Source organism: Momordica charantia (genome assembly GCF_013281855.1).
Source record: "Momordica charantia cultivar OHB3-1 chromosome 9 unlocalized genomic scaffold, Mcharantia_2.0 BLBB01000009.1, whole genome shotgun sequence".
Taxonomy (NCBI): Eukaryota; Viridiplantae; Streptophyta; class Magnoliopsida; order Cucurbitales; family Cucurbitaceae; genus Momordica; species Momordica charantia.
The window spans coordinates 30,783,099-30,807,020 of NW_028275167.1; the positions used below are offsets into that span (position 1 = coordinate 30,783,099).

The 23,922-nt window shown below is 32.9% G+C and overlaps 2 protein-coding genes, 1 long non-coding RNA gene and 1 pseudogene across 4 annotated transcripts; 3 read left to right on the forward strand and 1 right to left on the reverse strand.

Moving 5' to 3' along the window:
- Positions 1–10,723: 10,723 nt before the first annotated feature.
- LOC111019057 (uncharacterized) lies at positions 10,724–13,722 on the reverse strand. Its single transcript, XR_002602494.2, has 2 exons — positions 13,265–13,722; positions 10,724–12,682 (listed from the first exon to the last, which is right to left on the reverse strand). It is a non-coding gene; the product is annotated as an uncharacterized LOC111019057 (long non-coding RNA).
- On the forward strand, positions 10,725–12,554 carry LOC111019056 (equilibrative nucleotide transporter 1-like). The gene is made up of 2 exons (XM_022295344.2): positions 10,725–11,430; positions 11,700–12,554. Exons 1-2 carry the CDS (start codon positions 10,905–10,907, stop codon positions 12,416–12,418), a joined length of 1,245 nt encoding a protein of 414 aa, XP_022151036.1. The 5' UTR covers positions 10,725–10,904; the 3' UTR covers positions 12,419–12,554.
- A 3,428-nt stretch (positions 13,723–17,150) lies between the features above and the next one.
- On the forward strand, positions 17,151–18,908 carry LOC111019236 (equilibrative nucleotide transporter 1). Its single transcript, XM_022295583.2, is given in 2 exon segments — positions 17,151–17,797; positions 17,962–18,908. Coding segments are annotated over 2 exon segments (1,221 nt in total). The 5' UTR covers positions 17,151–17,295; the 3' UTR covers positions 18,681–18,908.
- Positions 18,909–19,959: 1,051 nt separating this feature from the next.
- LOC111019233 (equilibrative nucleotide transporter 1-like) lies at positions 19,960–23,450 on the forward strand (annotated as a pseudogene). Its single transcript, XR_015787308.1, has 3 exons — positions 19,960–21,154; positions 21,272–22,072; positions 22,618–23,450. The product of XR_015787308.1 is annotated as an equilibrative nucleotide transporter 1-like (transcript).
- Positions 23,451–23,922: the final 472 nt, after the last annotated feature.

The following is a 23,922-nucleotide window of genomic DNA, read 5'->3' on the forward strand; positions in this document are numbered from 1 at the left end:
ATACAAACTCATTATATAGAATATCCCCACTCGCATGTCTCCACACGAACGACCTGGATCGAGTCGTCTGTAACCTTTACAGAGTGGGCCGTATCCATAGTGTTACCAGGATAAGGTACCCAGCCTTATCCATATACTATAGACCCTTTAGGTTATTCACGGGACATTATCCATTCATATATTAGGGGTATATCAAATATATACCCCGTATATCAACTATATACCCAGTATATATATAGTCCCGATTACATCATAAATAACCTTGGATGTTTAGTTTATTGGATTTTGGAAAATGCAAAGCTATGATTCAACAACAAATTTATTGAATAAAACTTTATTAAATAGATATATGCTTTTACAAAATACAAACTACGAGTTTAGGGCAACACACCCAACAAACTCCCACTTGAACTAAACTCGAGTGGGGTGTACATTATCATAAAGCAAAGGGAAAATACAATAAACTAGGACATACACTATACCCAATTACATTTCTCCCACTTGCCCTAGACTAACTGTACAGAGTTCGTAAACCTAGACTTTCTAGATGGCTCTCAAACACTTTAGCCGTGAGTGCCTTTGTAAAAGGATCAGCAATATTGTGCTCTGTAGCGATCTTCGTGACAATCACATCTCCTCGCTGCACTATCTCTCGGCTTCGAGGTTCTTTAGAATTTGTCACAGCACCACTGTTATCACAATAAAGTGTGATGGGCAAGTTCATGTTTGGAACGACGTCCAAATCTGTCAAGAACTTTCTAAGCCAAACCGCCTCTTTTGCTGCTTCACAAGCTGCAACATACTCAGCCTCCATCGTGGAGTCTGCGATGCATCCTTGTTTGATGCATCGTGGATTTCCTTGAATCCTTGTCTTTTTGGAAGTCAGAATTAGTGTATCCTGTAAGGATCAAATCCTTAGCGCCATACACGAGCTTGTAGTCCCTCGTTCTCCTAAGATACTTGAGGATTCCCTTAACAGCAGTCCAGTGATCATATCCTGGGTTGGATTGGTACCTACTGACTATCCCTACCGCATAGCAAATGTCAGGCCTAGTGCACAGCATAGCGTACATCAGGCTGCCCACTGCTGAAACATAGGGTATACGTCTCATATCCTCAACTTCTTGAGGTGTCTTAGGACACTGCTCCTTAGACAGATGAATTCCATGTCTGAAGGGTAATAAACCTTTCTTGGAATTCTGCATCGAATATCGAGCAAGCATCTTGTCGATATAAGTTGCTTGAGACAGGGCTAACGTTTTGTTCTTGCGATCCCTTAGAATTTGGATGCCAAGAACATACTGAGCTTCTCCCAAATCCTTCATTTGGAACTCAGTCGCTAGCCACTTCTTTATGTCAGTAAGGTATCCTATATCATTCCCAATGAGTAGAATATCATCCACATACAACACTAAGAAGGCTACAGTGTTGTTGACAATCTTCTTGTATACACAAGGCTCATCAACGTTTTGGTCAAAACCATAAGATTTGATCGTTGTATCGAACCTTATGTTCCAAGATCGAGATGCTTGTTTTAGTCCATATATGGACCATTTAAGCTTGCAAACCTTTTGCTCTTGACCTTGTTCTATGAACCCTTTGGAGGTTGAATCCACTCCACAACATTTAATTTTCTTTTGGATACACGGATAAAGTCCCTCCATAATTTCAAGTACGAGCATCTATATCTTAACGCGTTTTTTATGAAAGAAACATGTACGAGTGAAATATTTATTTATGACTTTGTTTTTTATGATTTTTTTTTCCAAAATTATCTATAAAGATGTTATTTTTCATCAAATCAATAAAACTTTTGAGTTTATTTAGTACAAAAATTCAGAATCTCTTGGTTGAAGATATATATCAATTATTGTTGAATTATGTTCGTTTTCGCCATTGACATTCAAATGCTTGGTAAATATAACATTTAGAATATCTAATTGGTGGTTGTGCATTGTGTAATCATCTCCCCCACCTATTAACAAAGACTTTTAAATTCGTATTTAGAATTTTCTTTTCTTGTTTTATAACATGTAGAGTGGAAATTATTTAAAACTTCTCTTGTGTTTTGAAATATATGTTTTAATTAGTTGAGTTATGTTTAAGTTGGCATAGAAAATATTATTAGAGAAAAAGTAACCTAAAAAATAGTGATTTTTTTAGCTTGTAACATAATTAAGTTTTCACATGTTTAAATATGTATATATATTTTAATATAAAAAAAAAGTATGTATACATGTGTGAATAAATATAAGTAATATATTTTTTATTTCTTACAAGGTATTAGAAATTTAAAAAATAAAAATGTTATTATTTTTTTCTCTAGAAGTCAGATACGTGACTAAGATTATTTAAGTCTGTTCCTTGAAATTAGGGAATGAGGCAATAAAAGAGATAAAAAGTCTTCTCAGCCCTAACCTCCTGCCACGATTTCATCTCTACATAATAAATAAAAAATTTAGGTATTATAGTATAATTTTTTTCTTTTGACATTTAATATAATATAATTGAACAGTATAAAATTTAAAGTCTATATATTGTAGTTACGAAAAGTATTTGGAAAAGTATTGGGCGTTTTAGTCAATTTGATTTGAAGATGCTTTTAAACTTCAATTCTATTATTAATTAATCAATGAAGTATGCATTGACTAATAAAAATTGATCCCATTAGTAAAATATTATTGAATAAATTTAACTATTAATTATTCCTTCACCTCAATATATTTACATATAAAAATGAACTTTTCATGTCTCTCACTCTAGTTTAGTCCAAGCTAAAGTTAGAAGTATATATCTCCAACTAAAAAGTTTGAAGTTTGAATTTCTATTCTCACATGTTCTTGAATTAAAAAATTTTTTTAGCTTAATCTATTTTAATCATATCTTAAAAAAAGTATATTTTAATTTAAACATTAATTTTGCGTATGTACTTACATGTGAGTATTAATTTTTTTATTAGTACAACAAGTACGATGAAGATTCAATCTCATATTGTTTTGGTTAGACATAAGTGCTTTGACCAGTCGAAACTGAAAATGAAAAATGATCTTACAAAAGTTTATAATAGATATAGGTTGATACATCTCATTGTCAATTGATTTTGAGATGAAACTTGTACGTATGGTTAATCACTAATATTAATAAATAGTATTAAATTATATATTCAATAAATTTTAACATTCAATTTCTAGTTCAAATTTTAATATTCATTAATATAGTTGAAACATCCTTTTGAGAACCAAATCTTCCACCCTAACCTTAAACTTTAACATTTTAAGTAAGTATTATTTATTGAGTAACATTTTAAGTAAGTATTATTTATTGAGTTAGGTTCAAATTAAGTAATATAGTTGGAACCCTTTTGAATTAATATAAGATATAAAGATCTTAAAATTTTCAAAGGGACTAAAATCACAGAAGTATAATATAAAATGTAGAATTTAACACTGTTTACAATTATTTATAAAACAAACTAAAAGTGACAATAAAAAAAAGTAATATTTTCGATTTGTATGATAAGTCAAAAATAAACAACAAAAGCTATGTAAAGTATTAAGCACGACAATACTATGATAAATATGATGGAATTAAAAATGTGAACGTGGATAAAAATTTCAAACTTTTCAAAAATATTGTAAAAAGTAACAATAGAATGTAAATATGGATGTGAATATTTTCAAAAAAGAAAAAGTAAAAAAAAAAAAAAAAAAAACCAATTTTGACAAGTAAAATATATAAGTAATCATTGTTAGCTTTAGGTAGCACACTAAACTTATCAATAAATGCCTAAACTCAATCATTACAATAATCGACCTAATCACAAAGCAAGGTAGATTAAAAAAAAAACAAAAAAGCACTAAAATCGAAGAGAAAAGAAATATATTTAAATCATTTAATGGAATTGGTAAAGTTAAAAGTCTATGAAAATAGTTTTAAAAAAAATTTTAAAAATAGTCTCATCCACTCAAATAAAGACTTAACTTTAACCTATAGCTTTTTCCTTCTAAAATACTAATCTCCAATGAATGGAAATCTCAGTTTTATGGACATTTGGCTACATCTTTATGATAAACTAAATCCACAGCAGGAGATCTTGCTGCTTTTACCTGTTGGGCGATTTGGTGTGATCGAAATTCTCTAGCCCATGGTTCTTCTGTCTCCACCCCTGCTTTAAGGTACAATTGGATTAGTTCTTATTTTCAGAATTACTCACAAGCTCAAGAAAATAAGAAAATCTCACCGCAGCAGAATTCGGTCCCTCCCCCATCCTGTCGTTGGCTTCCTCCTTGCGACTCAGCTATGAAGGTGAACTCTGATGCAGCCTGTCGTTCTACATCAACAGGGCTAGGTCTTATTATCAGAGACCATTTGGGGGTTTTGTTGGTAGCGAAATCAGTGTTTCTGCCGATGCCATTGAACCCTCTTTTTGCCGAAATCAGAGGAATTTTGGAAGCTCTAAAGCTCGCTGCCTCACGGAGTTACACTCGTCTGGTTGTAGAATCTGATTGCCAAGAAGCCATTCGCCTTGTTCAAGGAGATCTGTTCACGATGGGAAAAGAAATGAATTGGATTATGAAAATTCGATCGATAGCCCTAGCGTTCGAATCAATTTCCTTCATGCACTCCCCCCGTTCGTGTAATTTTTGTGCGCATTCCTTAGCCAAATGGGCAATTTCGGCCTCATCCTCGTGTTTATGGCAGTTTCCCTTCTCCTCTCGATTAATGGATCTTGTAAAAGGGGATTCCCTTCAACCGTTGCCCTAGTGGCTTAATTAAATGCATCTTTCTTTAAAAAAAAAAATCTTCATGTTACTTATTTCCAAAAAGTTCATCATGTTACATGTAATTTCACTCAGTCTAATTAATATTATTATTCTCAACTCTAAGACCGTTCTCTTTTGCTATTTACTCTCTACTTAAAAATGATATAGTATTCCAAAACTTTTTTTTTTAATATCAAATTGACTATGTTATCTACCATTATTGATCGTGCATCTACATTGCATAGGGACACTAAGCTAGAAAACTAAAGGAAAATAGTATATAAATTTCCTCATTATAAATAAGCAAAATTAGTTGTACTAAAGAATATAAACAAATAAGCAAAATTAGAAGAGATTCCAATTCCCTACTAGATGACTATTTTTTATATTTTTTTTTTATACATGTCAAACATATGATAAATTTATTGGATAATTTATTCAGATGAAGTTGGAGTCGTTGTAATATACCATAATTTCATTGCAATCATGAGTATAAATGCTATTATAATCATCTGCAATGCAAGACCATAAGCATATTATATTATTATTGAAATGTGTTGAATTTTGAAGTCATAATTATAATTTAATTCATATTTCGAAGTTTTTTTTATAACTTCGAATTAGTCCTTATATTATTCTATTTTGGTCTTTAAAATTTTATAAAAAAAATATGTTGTACAAGTATTATTATTATTATTTTTTAAATTGAGTGGATTAAAAAGAATGAGGGAGAATCTTTCAGACTTCAGAGAAAGTAGGATTATTTTTTTCTTTTTAATTACTTTTCGCTCAAAGTAAAGTAAGATTCACATTATATTGCAATTGCAAGTATAATAATTTGGCCAAAACTAAATAAAAATCTGTGGTTTAGTTATACCTTACAAACAATCTTCCAATTAAAAGGCAACACGTGGCACTTCAGAAAATAAAATAAAATAACAACCGGCTATTTAGCTATTTTTCTTTCTTTATTTTCCCATTTAATCTCTACCATTGACCTATATCACTAATCGTCTGGATTAAATCTAATTTCAAATTCTTTTTAATTTAGCAACCTTCCTTCATTGTTTGGTACTCCAGTTTGAACACGTGGATGACTAAAAATATTTCATGAATAACAATTTCGTTAATTTATTTTTAATAAATTTAAATACGATTTCCGATTGGCAAATAAATTTAAACGACATGAGAAGTTGTGTTGTGCACATCCATTATAGAAATCTTACATTTTTTTTTTAAATTTCGATTATGCATTTTAATATCATCTTTTATCCAAAAATTTCAAACATAATTTGAAACCAAAGAAATTTGAATTTTATTTTCAATTTTCTACAACAATTTTCAAATAGATAGATAAGAGTACTGCTTTATCTTTTTCTCTCTCTCTTTTTAGAAAAAAAAAACTTACAAAATGTACAATAAAACATTAAATAAAAGTAAAACTAATAATATTTTTACATATTTTACTCTTTTAAAAGAATAGTTTCAAGTAATATTTTATTTCAAAATTTTGGAGAATAAAAAGGAGTTTTGTACTAATGTTATCATTTATCAAACATATTTTGCTGCATTTTTTTTTTATTAAAAATGGTTATTGAATTGGTTTATAATCATAAGAAAATTAGAAAATTGGACACGGAAAAAAAAATCAATAACTTTCCTTCTTATAATTAAACTGTTCTCAAAGTCTTCTTTTTTTAATTTTTTTAACAAGTCAAAATCTATTTAATATGGAGAAAAACAATAAAATTTTGTTGAATTATTTATAGCAAAAAAAAAAAAAATCAACATCTTCATTGGAAAGTGACGAATAATATTTAGAATCTGGAAATGTAGACTATGCAATGCAACGGTCTCTTTAACTTTCTGTCATTTTCCTTATCTATTTCTTGAAAAAATCGCTTTTGTTTGGCTATTAGTTTTTAGCTTTTGATATTAAAAAAACCGGAAGAAAATAAAAATTGGAAAAAGACATGAAAATTAGATTGAATTGCTAAAATATAAAAAATATTAAAGAAATATCACTAATGTCTTATTATAAAACAATTAAAATATTTAAACTGGTGAAATATTTATTTATGACTTAAGTATTCTTTTATGATTTTTTTTTTTCAAAATGATCCATTAATATGTTATTTTCATAAAATCAATAAAACTTCAGTTAACATTCACCTTCAAATTCTTGGTAAATATAACATTTAGAATATTTTATAGACATAGCTCAACTAATTAAAACATATAAATATTCTAAATATTCTTAAACATGTTGAGCTATGTCTATAAAATATTTGAAAAAAAAAAGTTGACCTATCAGGTAGAGATTCGTTTAGCTTGCAATATAATTTCAGTTTTCACATGTTTAAGTATGTAAATATGTTTTAATTAAAAAAAGTATATATACATGTGTGTATACAAGTAATATACTTTTTATTTCTTACAAGGTAATTAAAAAAAAAATTTCTTGAAGAAGTTAGATATGTGAATAAGATTATTTAAGTCTGTATTTGAAATTAGGGAATAAGGCAATAAAAGAGATAAAAAGTTTTCTTAGCCCCAACCTCCTCCATGATTTCATCTCTAAATAATAAATAAAAAATGTAGGTATTATAGTATAATTAAACAATATGACTTTTCATAAAAAAAAAAAAATTAATTAGTTAAACAGTATGAAATTTGAAGTCTATATATTGTAGTTACGAAAAGTATTTGGAAAAGTATTGGGCGTTTTAGTCAATTTGATTTGAAGATGCTTTTAAACTTCAATTCTATTATTAATTAATCAATGAAGTATGCATTGACTAATAAAAATTGATCCCATTATTAAAATTTTATTGAATAAATTTTACTATGAATTATTCCTTCACCTCAACATATTTACATATAAAAATGGAACTTTTTTCGTCTCTCACTCGTCACCAACTTGAACAGTTATGTAATGCTAAAGGTAAAGTATACATCTTCAGTAAAAAGGTTGGAATGTTGAATATTTGTTCTCATGTATTCTCAAATTAAAAGAAAAAAAAAGAGTCTAACTTAGCCTATTTTAATCGTAACTAAAAAAGAAAGGATATTTTAAACATTAATTTTGTATATGTACCTACATGTGTGTATTAATTTTATCTTTTTTTTTTATTAGTACAACAAGTATGGTAGGAATTTGAACTCAGCAATATTTTTTTTAAAATTTAATCTTGCCTCTATACTATAACTTGTTGTCCTCTTTCAACAAAAAAAAAAAATTAAATTTGTTGTCCTTATCAAGGATCTCACGTTAAAGAGAAAAAGGATATTACAAAAGTTAATAATAGATATAGACGACTTCTCCTGTTGTCAATTTATTTGGAGATAGAACTCATCAATATTCATAATCTAATAATTAGCATTAAATTATATATTCAATCGATTTAAATATTCAATTTTTAGTTCAAATTTTAATATTCATTAATATAATTGATTTTTTTTTTGTTCAACAAGCTAAGGGTGACAACCAAAGCTTCAACCTTAAGTAATATAATACTTACCTTATTTATTGAATTAAGTTCAAATTAAGTAATATAGTTGGAAGCCTTTTAAATTGATATAAGGTATGATGAATTTAAAATTTTCAAAGGGACTAAAATCACAATAATAGGAGAAGTATGATATAAAATGTAGAATTTAATCTATTTTAAAATGTTTACAAGTATTTATAAATCAAAAAGTGACAAAAAAAAAAGTAATATTTTCGATTTGTAAGATATGTCAAAAATAAACAATAAAAGTTACGTAAAATATTAAGCTCGACAATACTATGATAAATGTGATGGAATTAATAATGTGAACGTGCATAAAAATGTCAAGCTTTCAAAAATATTGTTAAAAAGTGCCCATAGAATGTAAATATGGATGTGTATATTTTTAAAAAAGTAAAAAGAAAAAAAAAACCTATTTTGACAATTGAAATATATAAGTAATTACTGTTAGCTAATCAATAAAGTCTCACCGTAGAATAAGTATTCAAATCTTGATTTTGACATCGTTAAAAAAAAAAAACAGATATATATATTGATTTTGATTGAATGTCCAGAATCATCAGTTTCCTTATATCAAAATTTACCATCAATTTTCGGTAGGGATAATTTTAGTTTTTCTCATCTTGTATTTATAGTTGTAGAAAAAACAATGGAATGTATCCATTAGTTTCTGTATTTTGTTTGTGCAATGAAGGTCTACTGCACACACGATAGTGCGAATCCTCCTCGAAAATGAAGAAATATGCAAGATAAAGCAATTAACAGTATCGAATGTCTCCTCCCCATATGATGTATGTTGCAAAGATCATGGAGTGACGACCGAACACACTAGAATTGGGGTTCCGCATAGCCAACACACAAAATTCATTCCCCTTGTTCATGAAGGTCTGAAGTTATGAATCTTTGTTCAGAGATGGAGATCTTCACAGAAAAATAGCAATTAACTTTTAATTAAAATAAGTTCGTAAATATATATATTACTGAAAAATGTTTTATTTATTAGTATAAATAATTAGTTAATGTCAAATCGCCGTATTAAATGGTTGTCCCATCCAGTTATCACCGGCCATAATCTGTCATGTCTTTGTAGCTGAAGCCGTATACGGAAGCTATCCACAATTTATATTATATCTATTATATATACCGTCTTGTGAATAATAATAATAATAATAATAATAATATAAACAATGGAAAAGTCGCTTGCCTTCTGCGGCATCTCTACATTGCTTGCTTCTAGTATTCTGTTGCTGAATTTATCAATATAAAACCAATCAAATACATATAATATAACCAAAATATTGTTAAACTATGTGATCTAATTTTTATATATTTAAGAATTTTTCTCAATGGAAGGAACGATCAAAGTCAATATGATAATTTTCTTTTTTCACAGACGTGATGATATACGCCTGGAGATTTGACAAATTTAAAAAATATATAAAGTTAGAAATTTAACAATCAATAATGATTGCTTCCCTAACAAAATAAAAGGCCACTGTGGTACCCATTAAAGGACATTGATTCTTATTGGACAATAAAGTGGTAAGAAAAAAGATAGACAAATAAAATCTTATAAATTTGGTCCCAAATTTAGTGTTTCAACTTAAATTTTATGATTGTGAAAGTTTGAGTTTCGATCCAATTCTTATATATTGGTTTCTTCATAAAATATCCCTAAATTGCTTTTGCGCAACTAAAATTCTCCAATTTCTTTTATATGTTTTTAACCTAATATAGTCCGCTAATATATAATTAGCAAATAGAAACAACCAACTAATTATCACATGAATCAAAACGTGTCGTGTTAGTAACCACGAGGAGGAAGAAACAAGAATCCACCTATGTTTTACGGTGGTGGGAGATTTGGAGAGTACAACACACACTGAATAAGAAAAATAAAAATCTAATTTAATAAAAGAAAAAGAGATTTTTTTTGGTGTTGGGATACGCAAAAGATGAGATTCCATCCAACTACCGCCAATAAGCACTGAGCACCAAAGAACTGAACAGCAACTGTCGGGAAACGAACCATAAAAGAAAAATATTCCCAATCTAAACTCTTATCTTTTACTACCATTGAAAATTTGACAATTCATTAATTTTTAAAAAAATTCTCTATTTTTATTATTTTTTTCTTAATTGTAAAATATTTGACGATGGTGAGACCAATATTTCTCGTCAAATTTTCAATGGTAGCCAAGACAATATTGAATTATTACTTCTAAAGAGTCAAATATTTTCCATTCTTAAATATAATTTAGAAAAATATTTGGTTTCTCAATAATAAGGAACAACCTTGTCTCTACGACCCTTCAATATTTGACAGCTAAGAAAAATGCAAAAATTATAAAATATTTAATGACAGTAAACACAAAATTCGAGTATTAGAGTGGAGTATTTTCTTATAATTTATAGAAAAAGGATAGACGTTGCATGGATCAGTCCTGATTGATGGGATGAAATAAGAATTTCATTCAAAGCATGTGAGTATTTAATGTGTAGTTACTGTAAACCAGAAGAATGCTTATATAACAAACTTAACTTATGCTTTTGCTAATCGCCAGCCACCAACAAGCCGCAGTGCAGTGGGCCTTTTTTTTCATATCTTCATTTCCATTCCCAATCTCCGATGGGCGGAGGCGTCGCCGACTCCCAAGTCGATTCCGAAACTGCCCTTCTCCTCGGCGGCGCAACCGCCGATAAGATTCCCAACGATCCCTTCAATTTGACTTACATAACTTACTTCTTCTTGGGCGTCGGCTGTCTCCTCCCATGGAATGTTTTCATCACCGCCGTCGATTACTTCTCATACATTTACCCAGACACCAGAGTTGATCGGATCTTCGCCGTCGTCAACCTCCTCGTGGCTCTAATCGGCCTTGTTTTTGTCGTTCTCTACACTCACCGGTCCGATGCTCGGGTCCGAATCAACGCCGGGATGGGCCTCTTCACTCTCGCTCTCCTCCTCGTCCCACTTTTGGATGTCTCCTACATCAGGGGTCAGATTGGACTCTACAACGGCTTCTACGTCACCGTCGGAGCCGTCGTCCTCTGCGGTGTCGGCGACGCGCTTGTTCAGGGCGGCGTCATTGGCTCCGCCGGCGAGCTCCCGGAGAGATATATGCAGGCTGTTGTTTCCGGAACCGCTGCTGCTGGTAACGCTCAACTCTGCTTCTGATTTCTTCTCTCTGTCTCTCTTTGCTAAGAACTTGACCGAAATTAAATTATTAACCAGAAACCAAAATCTTAAAGGAAACCCCCTTCTGCCCAGGTGGAAGAACAAGAACATCCTCCCAGGGTTAAAAAGTGGAAACGAAATTGAATATAAAGAAAATCTTATCTGGGTAATAATGGATGAATCGAAGTGAACCATAGTTAATCCGTGTCCAGATTTTGAATTTGGCATAATTTGGGTTGAGTGTAGGCGTTCTGGTCTCTGTGCTGAGGATAGTGACCAAAGCCATGTACCCACAAGACGCCCATGGCTTGCGACAAAGTGCCAACCTCTACTTCACTGTGGGAATCGCAATCATGATTCTGTGTACTGTCCTGTACAACGTTGCAGCCAAGCTTCCAGTTGTGAAGCATTTCGAGAGCCTGAAGAATCAAGAGAAACAGGAGAGTGGTGGTGTGTTTGGGTCCATGAAGAAATCGACTCTGTGGGATATAATCAGCAGAATCAAGATTTATGCAATTGGATTGGCCCTCATCAACATTGTTACTCTCTCTATCTTCCCTGGATTTATTACAGAAGATGTGCATTCGGAGATCTTCAAGGATTGGTACCCTGCTCTTCTGATTACTGGCTATAATATATTTGATCTAATTGGGAAGTATCTTTCTTCGGTTTATCTGATCGAAAATCCGAAGATTGCTTTCGGTGGCTGCATCGGGAGGCTGTTGTTCTATCCGCTCTTCCTGGGTTGCTTGCATGGTCCACAGTTCCTTAGAACTGAAATTCCTGTGGTAATCCTTACTTACCTTCTTGGACTTACCAATGGCTACTTGGCTGCTGTGAAGTATATCTTGGCACCTAAGGTTGTGCCATTTGAATATGCTGAGATTTCTGGTGTTCTATTGGTTTTGTTCTCGTTCTCTGGTTTGGCTATTGGCTCTGTTGTAGCTTGGTTTTGGGTCATTTAATTTTTCTTTTTATGCCCAGAATCCTTGTATAATTACTTAGGCTTGTACTTCTGTTCAAATTGCTTGGACATAGATATAGTTGTTTATGGATTACCTCGTATTATCAACATATATACTTATATTTGGTTGTACAAAACCTCTGCAGAATTCAATGTTTTATCATGAAAACAAGTGTTGGGTTGTGGTTGTTCGATGGAATCTTCTGTCTTATCTCATGGGTATCACAATTAACTCAATATTTATTCAGAGGAACTCAAAATCGACCTAGAAGGAAGAAAGAGTAGAGAAGAAATTAAAGAAAAAAAAAGAAGAAACCATCGTCTCAACTCAACCAATGAAGATGATGATCATTAAAGGAGATGTAAAGGTTGCCAATTAGAGGTTGTGGGTTTCATCATGGGGACAGAGACATAAACATATCAAACGACTTTCCATTTCAAAAGACGAACATATAAAGTTATGAAACAAATACTGAATAAAAGAGGAGCGGAAGTGGGAAAGGGGAAAAGGAGAAAAATCAATAGAGAAGAAATGGGATGATGGTGAAGAAGAAGAAACAAACAGTAACAAAATAGAAGTTAAAAGGATTGAAAACGAAAAGGAAATCCATCCTAATCTCACTCACAGAATCAGTACAACAGCTCACAAAATAAAGTATTATTTTTCAAATTAAAGCGCGATTCTGTTCAAGTTCAGAGCCATATCGTTCAATCGCTTAGGTTAAGATTTCATAAGCACTAATCTCTAGAAACGAGTGGTGATTCTGGAAGATCATGATAAAGGGGAGTGATAATCGAAGGTGTGGTGTATTCGAATGCAGGAAAATTGAAGAAGGGGGAAAATTACCTTGAAATGAACCAACTAATGCGATTGCAGGGCTTCCGTCCTCCAAATCCTTCGTCACTGCAGAAGCTAATGGCCACCGCCTTCCCTAAGCCCTTAACAACAATTTTGAATCTTATGACAGGTCAAACATGGATTGAAAACATCACTGCATTTAACTATTCTTTTATCACTCTTAAGTTTTATCTAATAAATATTAAAAAAGTAAATGTAAGATAGACATTTTCAATATTTAATTAACAAATTAATTTTCATATAAAAACTTAATTGTTTTTTTAACTTGAAATTTTATTTTACAACAACAAGAAATGACAATTAAACATTTTATTTTAAAAAACAATAAATAATAAACAATTATCATATTAAAAAAAGAAGAACTAATACATTAAAAAAAACAAAAAACAGAAAACAAGGGATAGAAATTTTACCCAACGTGCTCCAAGTTTTGTTTTCAAAATTGGGCCAATCCAGCTTAAGCGTATGATTGTGAATGGAACTCTGGTTCTCCGTTTACAAAGGAAAATAATAGAAACAAAATACCATGAGTAAATTGATAGTCTATTTAGAAACTATAATTACATAAAATGATTGAATCGTATAAAATTTACACATGAAACAATTCCATAGGATGTACCATCACCCAATTTACTAATATATCCTTTTGTATCTCACCTCAATATTAGTTAATTTTTAAAATTCAAAATTGGTTACTTAGTGGGTTACATTTTAAATTCCTCCTCATTAGACTTTCCAAAAGTAAAAAATATCAAATCCCCAAAATCCTCTATTATTAAAAAAATTCTAAAACCTCATTCCTCTGACCTTTCTTCTTCCTCTATCGTTCTGTTTCCGTCAATTCCTTCATCTCCGGCCGCCGTCTGCGTTCCTTCATCTCTGGCTGCCGTTTCTGTTCTTCTTCGTTGTCGGAATAGTCTGTCTAGCTTCTCCTTCATCTCCAGTCATCCGTCCATTGTTTCCGTCCGTTTATCCCGAGATTTCTTTTTTGTCTCCGGCCGCCCGTCGACCATTTGAGTCCTCCGTTTATTCCAACCATTGTCTAGTCACCGACCGGAAGGTTTGTAAGTTATTTGCTTTCTTTGTTAATTGTAGAGGGATATAGTTGTATATACTTTATAGCTAGATATAGGTTATCTCTCTATATAAGTGTATGTTATAATGATTATAGTTTATATCACCATTGTTGAGTGTATGTTGCTTTAAGTTTATAGCTGGATATAATTTATATTTCCATATAAATAAAAATGTAGTCGGATATAGTTTATATCTCTATATAAATATATATTTCCATATAAGTGTATGTCATAACGACTATATTATTGAAATTTGGCCCAAAATTGTAATGAAATAAAAAAAAATTTGTATTAAATTTCATTATTTAGTATAATATATTAAAGAGTAAATTTGGGGATTACCATAATAATTGAATATTTTGTAATAAATTTTCTTTAGTATAATATATTAAATTTAATGTTTACGAAATCAAATTTGGAATATTAATCTTTTGCATTTAAATAAAAGATTAATTATAATAAATATAAATACAATAAATAAGGGTAAAATCGAAATTAAAACAAAATCCTACCTACAGAAATCTAAAAGTGTAAAATTAAAAAATTTTAGATAAATAAATTTCTAAAACAGCGCTCCCAAATTGTCTCAAACAAAATTGAAAAACTGAAGCATAACCCTCGCTCCTCACTCGGTTTTTTTTTACTATAATTTATTTTAAAAATAATGCATGGTAAAATATTTAATGGTAATGTTGCTGCTTAGAGTTCAGTTTTATCCTAAAGAATGTGTCTTAGTTACCGACCACTGCGGCTTAGTTTTTAATATTTTTATTTATTTTTATTCCTACTTTAAACACCATGGCCAATAGTAGTGTGGCACTTGGATGAAGAGAGAGGGAATTGGAATACAGAATAAAATAAAATAAAGGCAAAGATAAGACTTGTTTCCTTTTCCAAGCAAGTTGCAGCAACCCATACTCACCAATCACATCTTATGGACCGTTGGATGGTCTCCTAATCCACACCGTCCATTAACATCTTCTAGATAATCGTGCAGCCTATAATACGCTGCCGTATTCAAATCTGTGTTTTTCAATCATTTTCTTTGTCAATTGTGATCCATGGAATTTCTCTACAAAGTCCAAACCATATAACAATGTTTCAACATCTGAGAGACAGAAAAAAGACCCAACACCAAGAATGCAACTTTTTTTTTCTTTTGGGCTCAGATATTGCACTTGATAAAGATTCTTACCCCCTACAGAAAAATATTCATAAAATTTATCAAGCTACTAAAAATTAAAATTGGATTTCAATTTAAATAATAAATAATATTGACGGCAATATGAATTTCTACTGTCGACCACTCAACTTTTTTTAGAGGTATTTTTTATTCTTCTAATGAGTTTCTTTCATTGTGTTGTAATCGCATGCCTCATGTCTTTGGGCGGTGATCAGAGAGAGAAAGATGATGTCATATGGAGACAGAAAGAGAATATTTCCGTACAAGAAAAATATATATTGTAATATGATCTACAATTGGGCCAGTTTATAACATATATGTTTAATAATCATTTTTTATCTTTTATTTTTGAAAAACAGAAAATCAAAATATGTTTGGTAACCATTTTTAATTTTTTGTTTTTAATAAGTTAGAAAATTGAATATACATATTAGAGAGAGAAAATTTTACGTAGAGTATAGATGACAATGATGTGGGTGCAAGTGATGATATTCTCGCCCATTTTCGTGCTCGTGAAAATTTTTAATCTCCGTCTCTACCTCGTTCTTGGGTCTGAGAGATGTTATCGAGAAAAATTATTGGTTTTATAATTATTTTAAGAATTTAAGTATAAAAGTGTAATAAATATGTATTAATTATTTAAAACATGGAATCGGGAATAGAGACGGGATCAAGACATGCATTTCCTATTTTTGGGACCCGACCTGCGGAAATTTTTGTCTTCCCCTAATGTAGAGACATGAAAATACATATTTAGAGAGATGTAAATAAACTTTTGGAAGATAAATTTTAGAGAGATAAATAAAAAGATTAGAAAAAAAAAGTAGCGAAAGAAAAGTTAAAAATAAAAAGAGAAAAATTTTAGAGAAAAAAAATAAAGAAATTATAAAGAAAGAGAAAAATTAGAGTAGAAACTGATTTAGAATATAATTTTTAGAGAAAATAAATAAATACAAAGATAAATAAAAGTTACCGTGAAAGGGAAAAATATTAAATTTTTAGAGAGATAAATAAAACTGGTGTATTAGGAAAAAAAATAAAAATACAAAAAAATTTGGAGAGAGACCAATAATAATAAATATTAAAAATATGAAAATTTTAGAGAGAAAAATAAAGTTTGTAGAGAAAAATTTAAAAATAAAAAAATTTTAGTAGGAGAAATAATTTTTTTAGAGATAGATATGAGAAAGAAAAAAAAGCCGAGTATTCCACGAAAAATCAAATTTTGAAATCAAAAATCTGTTTTTGAAAGTTATTTTTTTTTTAAATTTACATTAATTTCAAAATTGTTTTTGAAAAATAAAAAATGTTATCAAACAATTTGTTTTTAAAAAAATGAAAACAAAAACAAAAAATAAAAAACGAAATAATTATAAAAAAGAGCCCTTAAATATATTAATGGGTATTTATGATCTATGACGCACCTCAGTAGCTTGAAAAGTATTATTTTCTTAGAACATTATTAAATATAGCATTATGTCGATGACACTAAGAGCCAATTGCGTGTCAATCAGATCATATAACTTCATGATAGAGACAGGCACACATGTTTTACAGTTTTAGATTAGTAGGAACCATACTCTAAAATTTGAACCGTTGGATATACGAAGCAAAAACTGTAGAAGATATTTGAAGACCACATCTAATAAAGTAATTTGTTTCTATAGGATAGAACTCAGGAGTCAGGCGAACGCAGTGATCAAAGCTTTAACTTTCTTTCGGACCTACCTCCATTTCACCAATTTCTGCAAAAATCTCCGATGGGGATTGATTCCGAAACTGCCCTTCTTCTCCTGCCCAGTTCAGGGAAAATTCCAAGAGATCCGTTAAACTTGGGTTACATAACATACTTTGTTTTAGGGGCCGGGTGTCTCCTGCCATGGACAACCTTCATAACGGCCATTGATTACTTCTCCCACATCTACCCCCAAACCCACATCAACAGAATCTTCGCCACTGCTTACTTCCTCGTCGCCTTCACCGGCCTTCTTCTGGTAGTTTTTTTCGGCCGGAGATGCGGGGTTCGGGTCCGAATCAACGTGGGCTTGGCCCTCTACGTGCTGGCCTTGCTGGCGGTGCCTCTCCTAGAAGCTTTCTACATTAGGGCTCGGGTCGGACTCTTCAACGGCTTCTACGTCACCGTCGGAGCCGTCGTGCTGTGCGGCGTCGCCGATGCGCTCGTCCAGAGCGGCGTCGTTGGCTCCGCCGGCGAACTCCCGGAGAGATACATGCAAGCTGTTGTCTCCGGGATTTCTGGTTCTGGTAAGTTCCCTCCTCTTCTCTAACCACACAACCAAAAGGAACTGGAATTGAGATTCCCTTTCAAGTTTTGGTTTCAACTCACAATAACAATTTGGGTTTTCCAATTGACTAATTTTTCAAGACACTTATACTTAATTACCACTGAATCCAAATTTAACAAGCAGGCGTGATGGTGTCGGTGCTGAGGATGTTAACAAAGGCCATATACCCACGAGACTCTGATGGGTTGCGTAAAAGCGCAATCCTCTACTTTTCAGTGGGAATCTCTATTATAATTGTGTGTGTTATATTGTACAATGCAGCAGCAAAGCTTCCCGTTGTGAAGCATCACCTGAATTTGAAGAATGAGGAGAAAGAGAAAAAAGGTTCTCTATTTGGGTCCATAAGCAGATCGAGTTTTTGGGGAATATTAAGCGCTGTCAAACTATATGCATTTGGAGTAGTAATCATCTTCGTGGTATCTTTATCGATATTTCCAGGGTACGTTACAGAGGATGTTCATTCGGAGATTTTGAAGGACTGGTATCCCATTACTCTGATTTTTGGGTAGTATGTGTCTAATCTAATTGGGAAGTATTTTGCTTCAGTTTATATGATAAAGAACCCCAAGATTACAGTGGGGAGCAGTGTGGGGAGGGTGGTGTTTTACCCACTGTTTATTGGTTGCTTAAATGGGCCCCAATTCCTTAGAACCGAAATTCCTGTGGCACTCCTGACTTGCCTTCTCGGATTTAGTGGTGGCTATTTAGATGCTGTTTGCATGATCTCTGCACCCAAAATGGTGCCATTTGAACATGCAGAGGTCGCTGGGATTTTAATGGCTATCTCCTTGGTTTTAGGTTTGGTTATTGGCTCTGTTCTTGCTTGGTTCTGGGTCATTTAACATTCCTCCCTCTCTCCCGTTTTGGTCCATGAACTAGAAATTTAGAATTATGTCCAATAATGTCTATCTAGAACCTTGCTTGACCTATTAAATACAAAATTGAAAGATAAAGGACAGAATTCAACTTTGTAAAGGTCTACTCAACCTTTTTCTGAAATTTAAGGACCAATTAGATACTTTTTGAAGTGCTAAGGACCTATTAAATATAAATAAATTGTCATTTTGTTAGATGCAAGTGTAAGCTGTGTTGCTAAATAAATATTATCAATATTGGTAGTTGGAGGAACCAAGATCGTGTTGAAGTTGCTGTGCATTTTTTTAATTTATATTTTCAGCGTAGAGAAGGAGCCGTGTTTGGGAGAGGATTTGTCAAATGAGCCCACTCGAGGCTACACAAACCCCATATCTACTACAGTCTGAAGGTTTAAAATTTCTAGGCTTAAGATGCTGAATGCGCACACCAACCAAACACCCCCAAATGTTGAAAATAGAATATCAAAATGAGGCTTTGTGGTGCAGGAAGCAGGATAATCTTGCTTCATGAGATTAAGGCCAGGCATAAAGCAACTTCATAAATGTGGAAAGATCAACTAAAAAGAAGGAAAAAGGTTGAAAGATAAAATGAAAATACTTATTATTTGAGAAGGACCCCCTCCCTCCTATTAAGAATTATACTTGGGACTTAGGAGAGAAATAAGGTTTTGCATTGCAGACAAAGAAGCAAATCATGAGAAAGAAGACATGGAAAGAGGAAGGAAAAGAAGAAAAAATCGAAAGACAATAAAGGAGACGGTGAAAAAGAAGAAGAATGAATAAACAGAAAGGAAATAGAAGTGAAGGAAGAGAAGAATGGAAACCATAGGAACCAGGAAACAGTTCACAAATCAAATTCTGCCGGACACAGGAGTATTCTTTTTCAAATTGAAGCTAAAGCTATCTAATAGTTTAGTATATATGCCCAGAACTAGTTAGTTACAGACAGCGCGATTCAATTCAGCTTAAGATCCAAGTCGTGCAATCGTTTACGCTAGATTTCGTAAATCTTTAGAAATTACTGGTAATTCTGGAAGATCAAAATGGAGGAACTGATAATCGAGGGAAAATTGGTAGAAACCAAACCACCGATCTGTTCACGAAACTTACAAAATTTTAAAGTTCATAAATCTATCAAGTACAAAATTTTTAGGATCAATTTTATAATTTAATATTTAATCTTTGTATAAAACTTGAGTACATATTCGTGAGTTAGCTACCACCATAAAAAATTGAAAACAAAAGTAGATGAATGCATAAAATAAAATAAGTGAGAGAAAGTAGATTAAATAGTTTTCAAATTTTAAAGAATTTTCAACAAAATAGGTCAAGGATAAGACTGCTTTGTTGCCTTTTCCAAGCAAGTTGCTTGCAGCAACCCATACTCATCGTCACATCTCATAGATTGTTGGAGGCTCTACTGCTTAATCCAGACCGTCCATTAAGATGTTCTAGATAATCGTGCAATCTATAATTTGCTGCCTTATTTAAATCTGTGTTTCCAATTATTTCTTTTTTGTCATGCATGTGGGCCATCGAATTTATCTATGTCCAAAATCATATAACAGAGTTTGAAGTTTAGAGAGAGAGATGGATTGATGGGAGGAGGGAGGAGGGAGGAGGGAGAAAAAGACTGGAGCCGTGGTCCAGTTTTTATTGTCATTGTTCCTCGTACATGTTTTGGTCCCAAGTTACTGATCCTTCACCCTCTGAAAAAATAAAGATTCTTACCCCCTTACAGAGGATAGGATATAGAGAAGATTTATCTTTTTTAGCTGCTTAAATTAAATTTGAATTCCAATTCAAATAATACTCTTATTTCCTCATCGCTTGGTTAGTAGGAATGTTCCTCCCTTTCACTTCCAAAAAAATTTTCCAGCTATTTTATTTCTTTGAGAAAAAGGCTTATCTATTCTAATTTTGAAAACTTTCTATCGACGGGAATAGAAAATTTCTATTTCTGAGGTGATACGAGAGAGAGAATGAACCATTTATGTACTAAAAAATAATATATATACCCTCCATTTAGGCAAAGTTTGGCTCATGAATTTAGAATGGACGAGGTTGGATTAGGTAGCCAACCCCAGAGTACCTCAGTCGCTGAGGGGAAGTCATTAGGTGCCACCTGCAGATACCTCGCAAAAACACGTCGAGCCCTCCTCTACCCATAAAGTGGACATGGGCATCGAGACAACTTCGAGTGCATTGACAGAAGGATGTTGAGCAACCGAAAAGGCAAGTCGAGTGCACCATATGGATGCCCTCAACACAATTAGAGGCGTTAACAAACTCACCCAACAAGTATATGTCACGGTGTGAAGAGCATACCTTAGATGTCGCCGCACCACTCTGCACTAGCATGAAAATGACACAGAACGTTGATAGAGGACCCATGAACAACGCTACCACATTTTCCTTACACGACCTCTTGTGAGAATTTGGTATACACTCTCGACTTTCATCCTGCTCCGTATCCATTTGTTCTCAATTTGAGTTTTAATTTAAACATCAAAGTGCAATCGGCATATCAATAAATTGGTGCTAAATTTTATGTGTAGGCAACAAAAACTTAAAGAAGAAGACGTACGTTGCACCGACGTGGACCTCACCTAAAAATCTGTATCAATAACAGAACTTTTTTTTTTTTTTTGGGTGGAACAATAAACGCCCACCTCCACCTCCACCTCCACATCCTTTTTCTTTTTAGCGAAGAATCACCCCTCCGGCCCTCCCCCTTTCTATGCATCTTTCTTCTCATCTCTCTCACCCCTCCCTTTCATATATTTATATATTTATTGTCATTAAATTTTGTTTGTCTCCATTTGAGATCCAAAAATCTCCAATGGGGAGCGATTCCGAAACTGCCCTTCTTCTCCTTCCCAATCCCAGCTCCAATTCAGGCAAATATCCAGGAGATCCGTTGAACTTGACTTACATAACATACTTGGTTTTAGGGGCAGGGTGTCTCCTGCCATGGACAATCTTCATAACCGCCATTGATTACTTCTCCCACATCTACCCCCAAACCCACATCAACCGCATCTTCGCCACTGCTTATATGCTCGTCGCCCTCACCGGCCTTCTTCTCGTCGTTTTCTATGATCGGAGCTGCGTTTTACTTCGGGTCCGAATCAACCTGGGCTTGGCCCTCTACGTCCTCGCCTTGCTGCTCGTGCCTCTCTTAGAAGCATTCTACATTAGGGGTCGCGTCGGACTCTTCAACGGCTTCTACGCCACTATCGGAGCCGTCGTGCTCTGCGGTGCCGCCCAGGCGCTCGTCCAGAGCAGCGTCGTTGGCTCCGCCGGCGAACTCCCGGAGAGATATATGCAAGCCATCGTCTCTGGGAATTCTGGTTCAGGTAAATTTGTCTTATTCCGATTCCGTCTAAAGAAATGGAAATTAAGATTCCTTTGAAATTTTGGTTTCTAGTCTAGTCCACGCTCATAATCACAATTTGGGTCTAAAAAGAGTTGAAAGATGTGGATGGGCTTTCCTTTGACTTTTTACGACTTTTTAATTATCTCTAGTCTATACTCACCATAGAATTTCTTCAAAATTCTTAAAAAGGAAAGGGAGAATAATCGTCTCCCCACCTACGCGGCCATAATCACTAGAAAGTGCAGATTTTATAAAGGATAAAAAAAATCCTTGAGTAATCCTTTGTTTAATAAAAAAAATCCTAAACTTAAACTACTACGCTTATTAGTTTATTTGGAGTTTGGACACATAATTTTCTAAAAGATATTTAGAATTAAATAAAATATTTTATTGTAAGTTTATGAAATTTACTATATAAATGGAGATCTAACGAGGAATTCAACTATTTAGATAAACAAAATTACAATAAATTTCCATTTAAGCGAGTAGATTACAATAAATTTAATTATCATCTTTAACACGCAGGGGTGATAGTGTCAGTGACGAGAATAGTAACAAAAGGCATATACCCACGAGACACCGATGGGTTGCGAAAAAGCGCAATCCTCTACTTTTCAGTGGGAATCTCTATTATAATTGTGTGCATTATATTGTACAACGCAACAACAAAGCTTCCAGTGATGAAGCACCACTTGAATTTGAAGAATGAGGAGAAACAAAAAAAAGTTGTGTATTTGGGTCCATAACCAGATCAACGTTTTGGGAAATATTAAGCACTGTCAAAATTTATGCATTTGGAGTAGTAATCGTCTTCGTGGTATCTGTGTCGATATTTCCAGGGTACGTTACAGAGGATGTTCATTCGGAGATTTTGAAGGACTGGTATCCCATTACATTGATCACTGACCATTATGTCTTTGATCTAATTGGGAAGTCTCTTGCTACGGTTTATTTGATAGAAAACCCCAAGATTACGGTTGGAAGTTGCGTGGCTAGGGTGTTGTTTTACCCATTGTATATTGGTTGCTTGAAAGGGCCCCAATTCCTTAGAATCGAAATTCCTGTGGCGCTTCTGACTTGCCTTTTCGGACTTAGCGGTGGCTATTTAGATGCTGTTTGCATGATCTCCGCACCCAAATTGGTGCCATTTGAACATGCTGAGGTTGCCGGGATGTTAATGGCTATCTCTTCAGTTTCAGGTTTGGCTATTGGCTCTGTTCTTACTTGGTTTTGGGTCATTTAACTTTCCTCCTCCTTCTCCCTTGTTTTTCCTTTCATTTCCTTCTAATTTTCTTGTAACAAGTTTGGTCCATGAACACGAGTTGTGTCAATCGAATTGACTTTTGTTTTGAGACAAATCTTTTTTATTGATAACCTCAAACCAACCAATCGAATATTGGTTAATTTGTAATCAACCAAACACTACTTGAAAATGATGTCTACAATTTTCAATTTTATGCTTGAACTACTAAGCATAAAATTAAAAGGTTTGACCTTAGGCTATTCAACCCCATATCTACACCCGATGTCTCGAGGTTTAGTATTCCTAGATCATAATGCTAAACCCGCACGCCAAATGTTGAAAAAAGAATTATCAAAAAATGAGGCTCTGTGGGTGCAGGATAGATGAATATAAAAACACAAGAAATGTTTTAATGTCATCAGCTTAATCTTGCTTTGTGAGATCAAGGCCAGGCTTTAAGCAACGTTAAAAGGTGCGAAGATGAAATGAGAGTACCTTTTTTTGGTTAGAAAGACGCCTCATCTTAAGAATAATACTTAGGAGATTAAGAAAGACAAAATATATTTACAAAACAAAAGAAAAGAAAG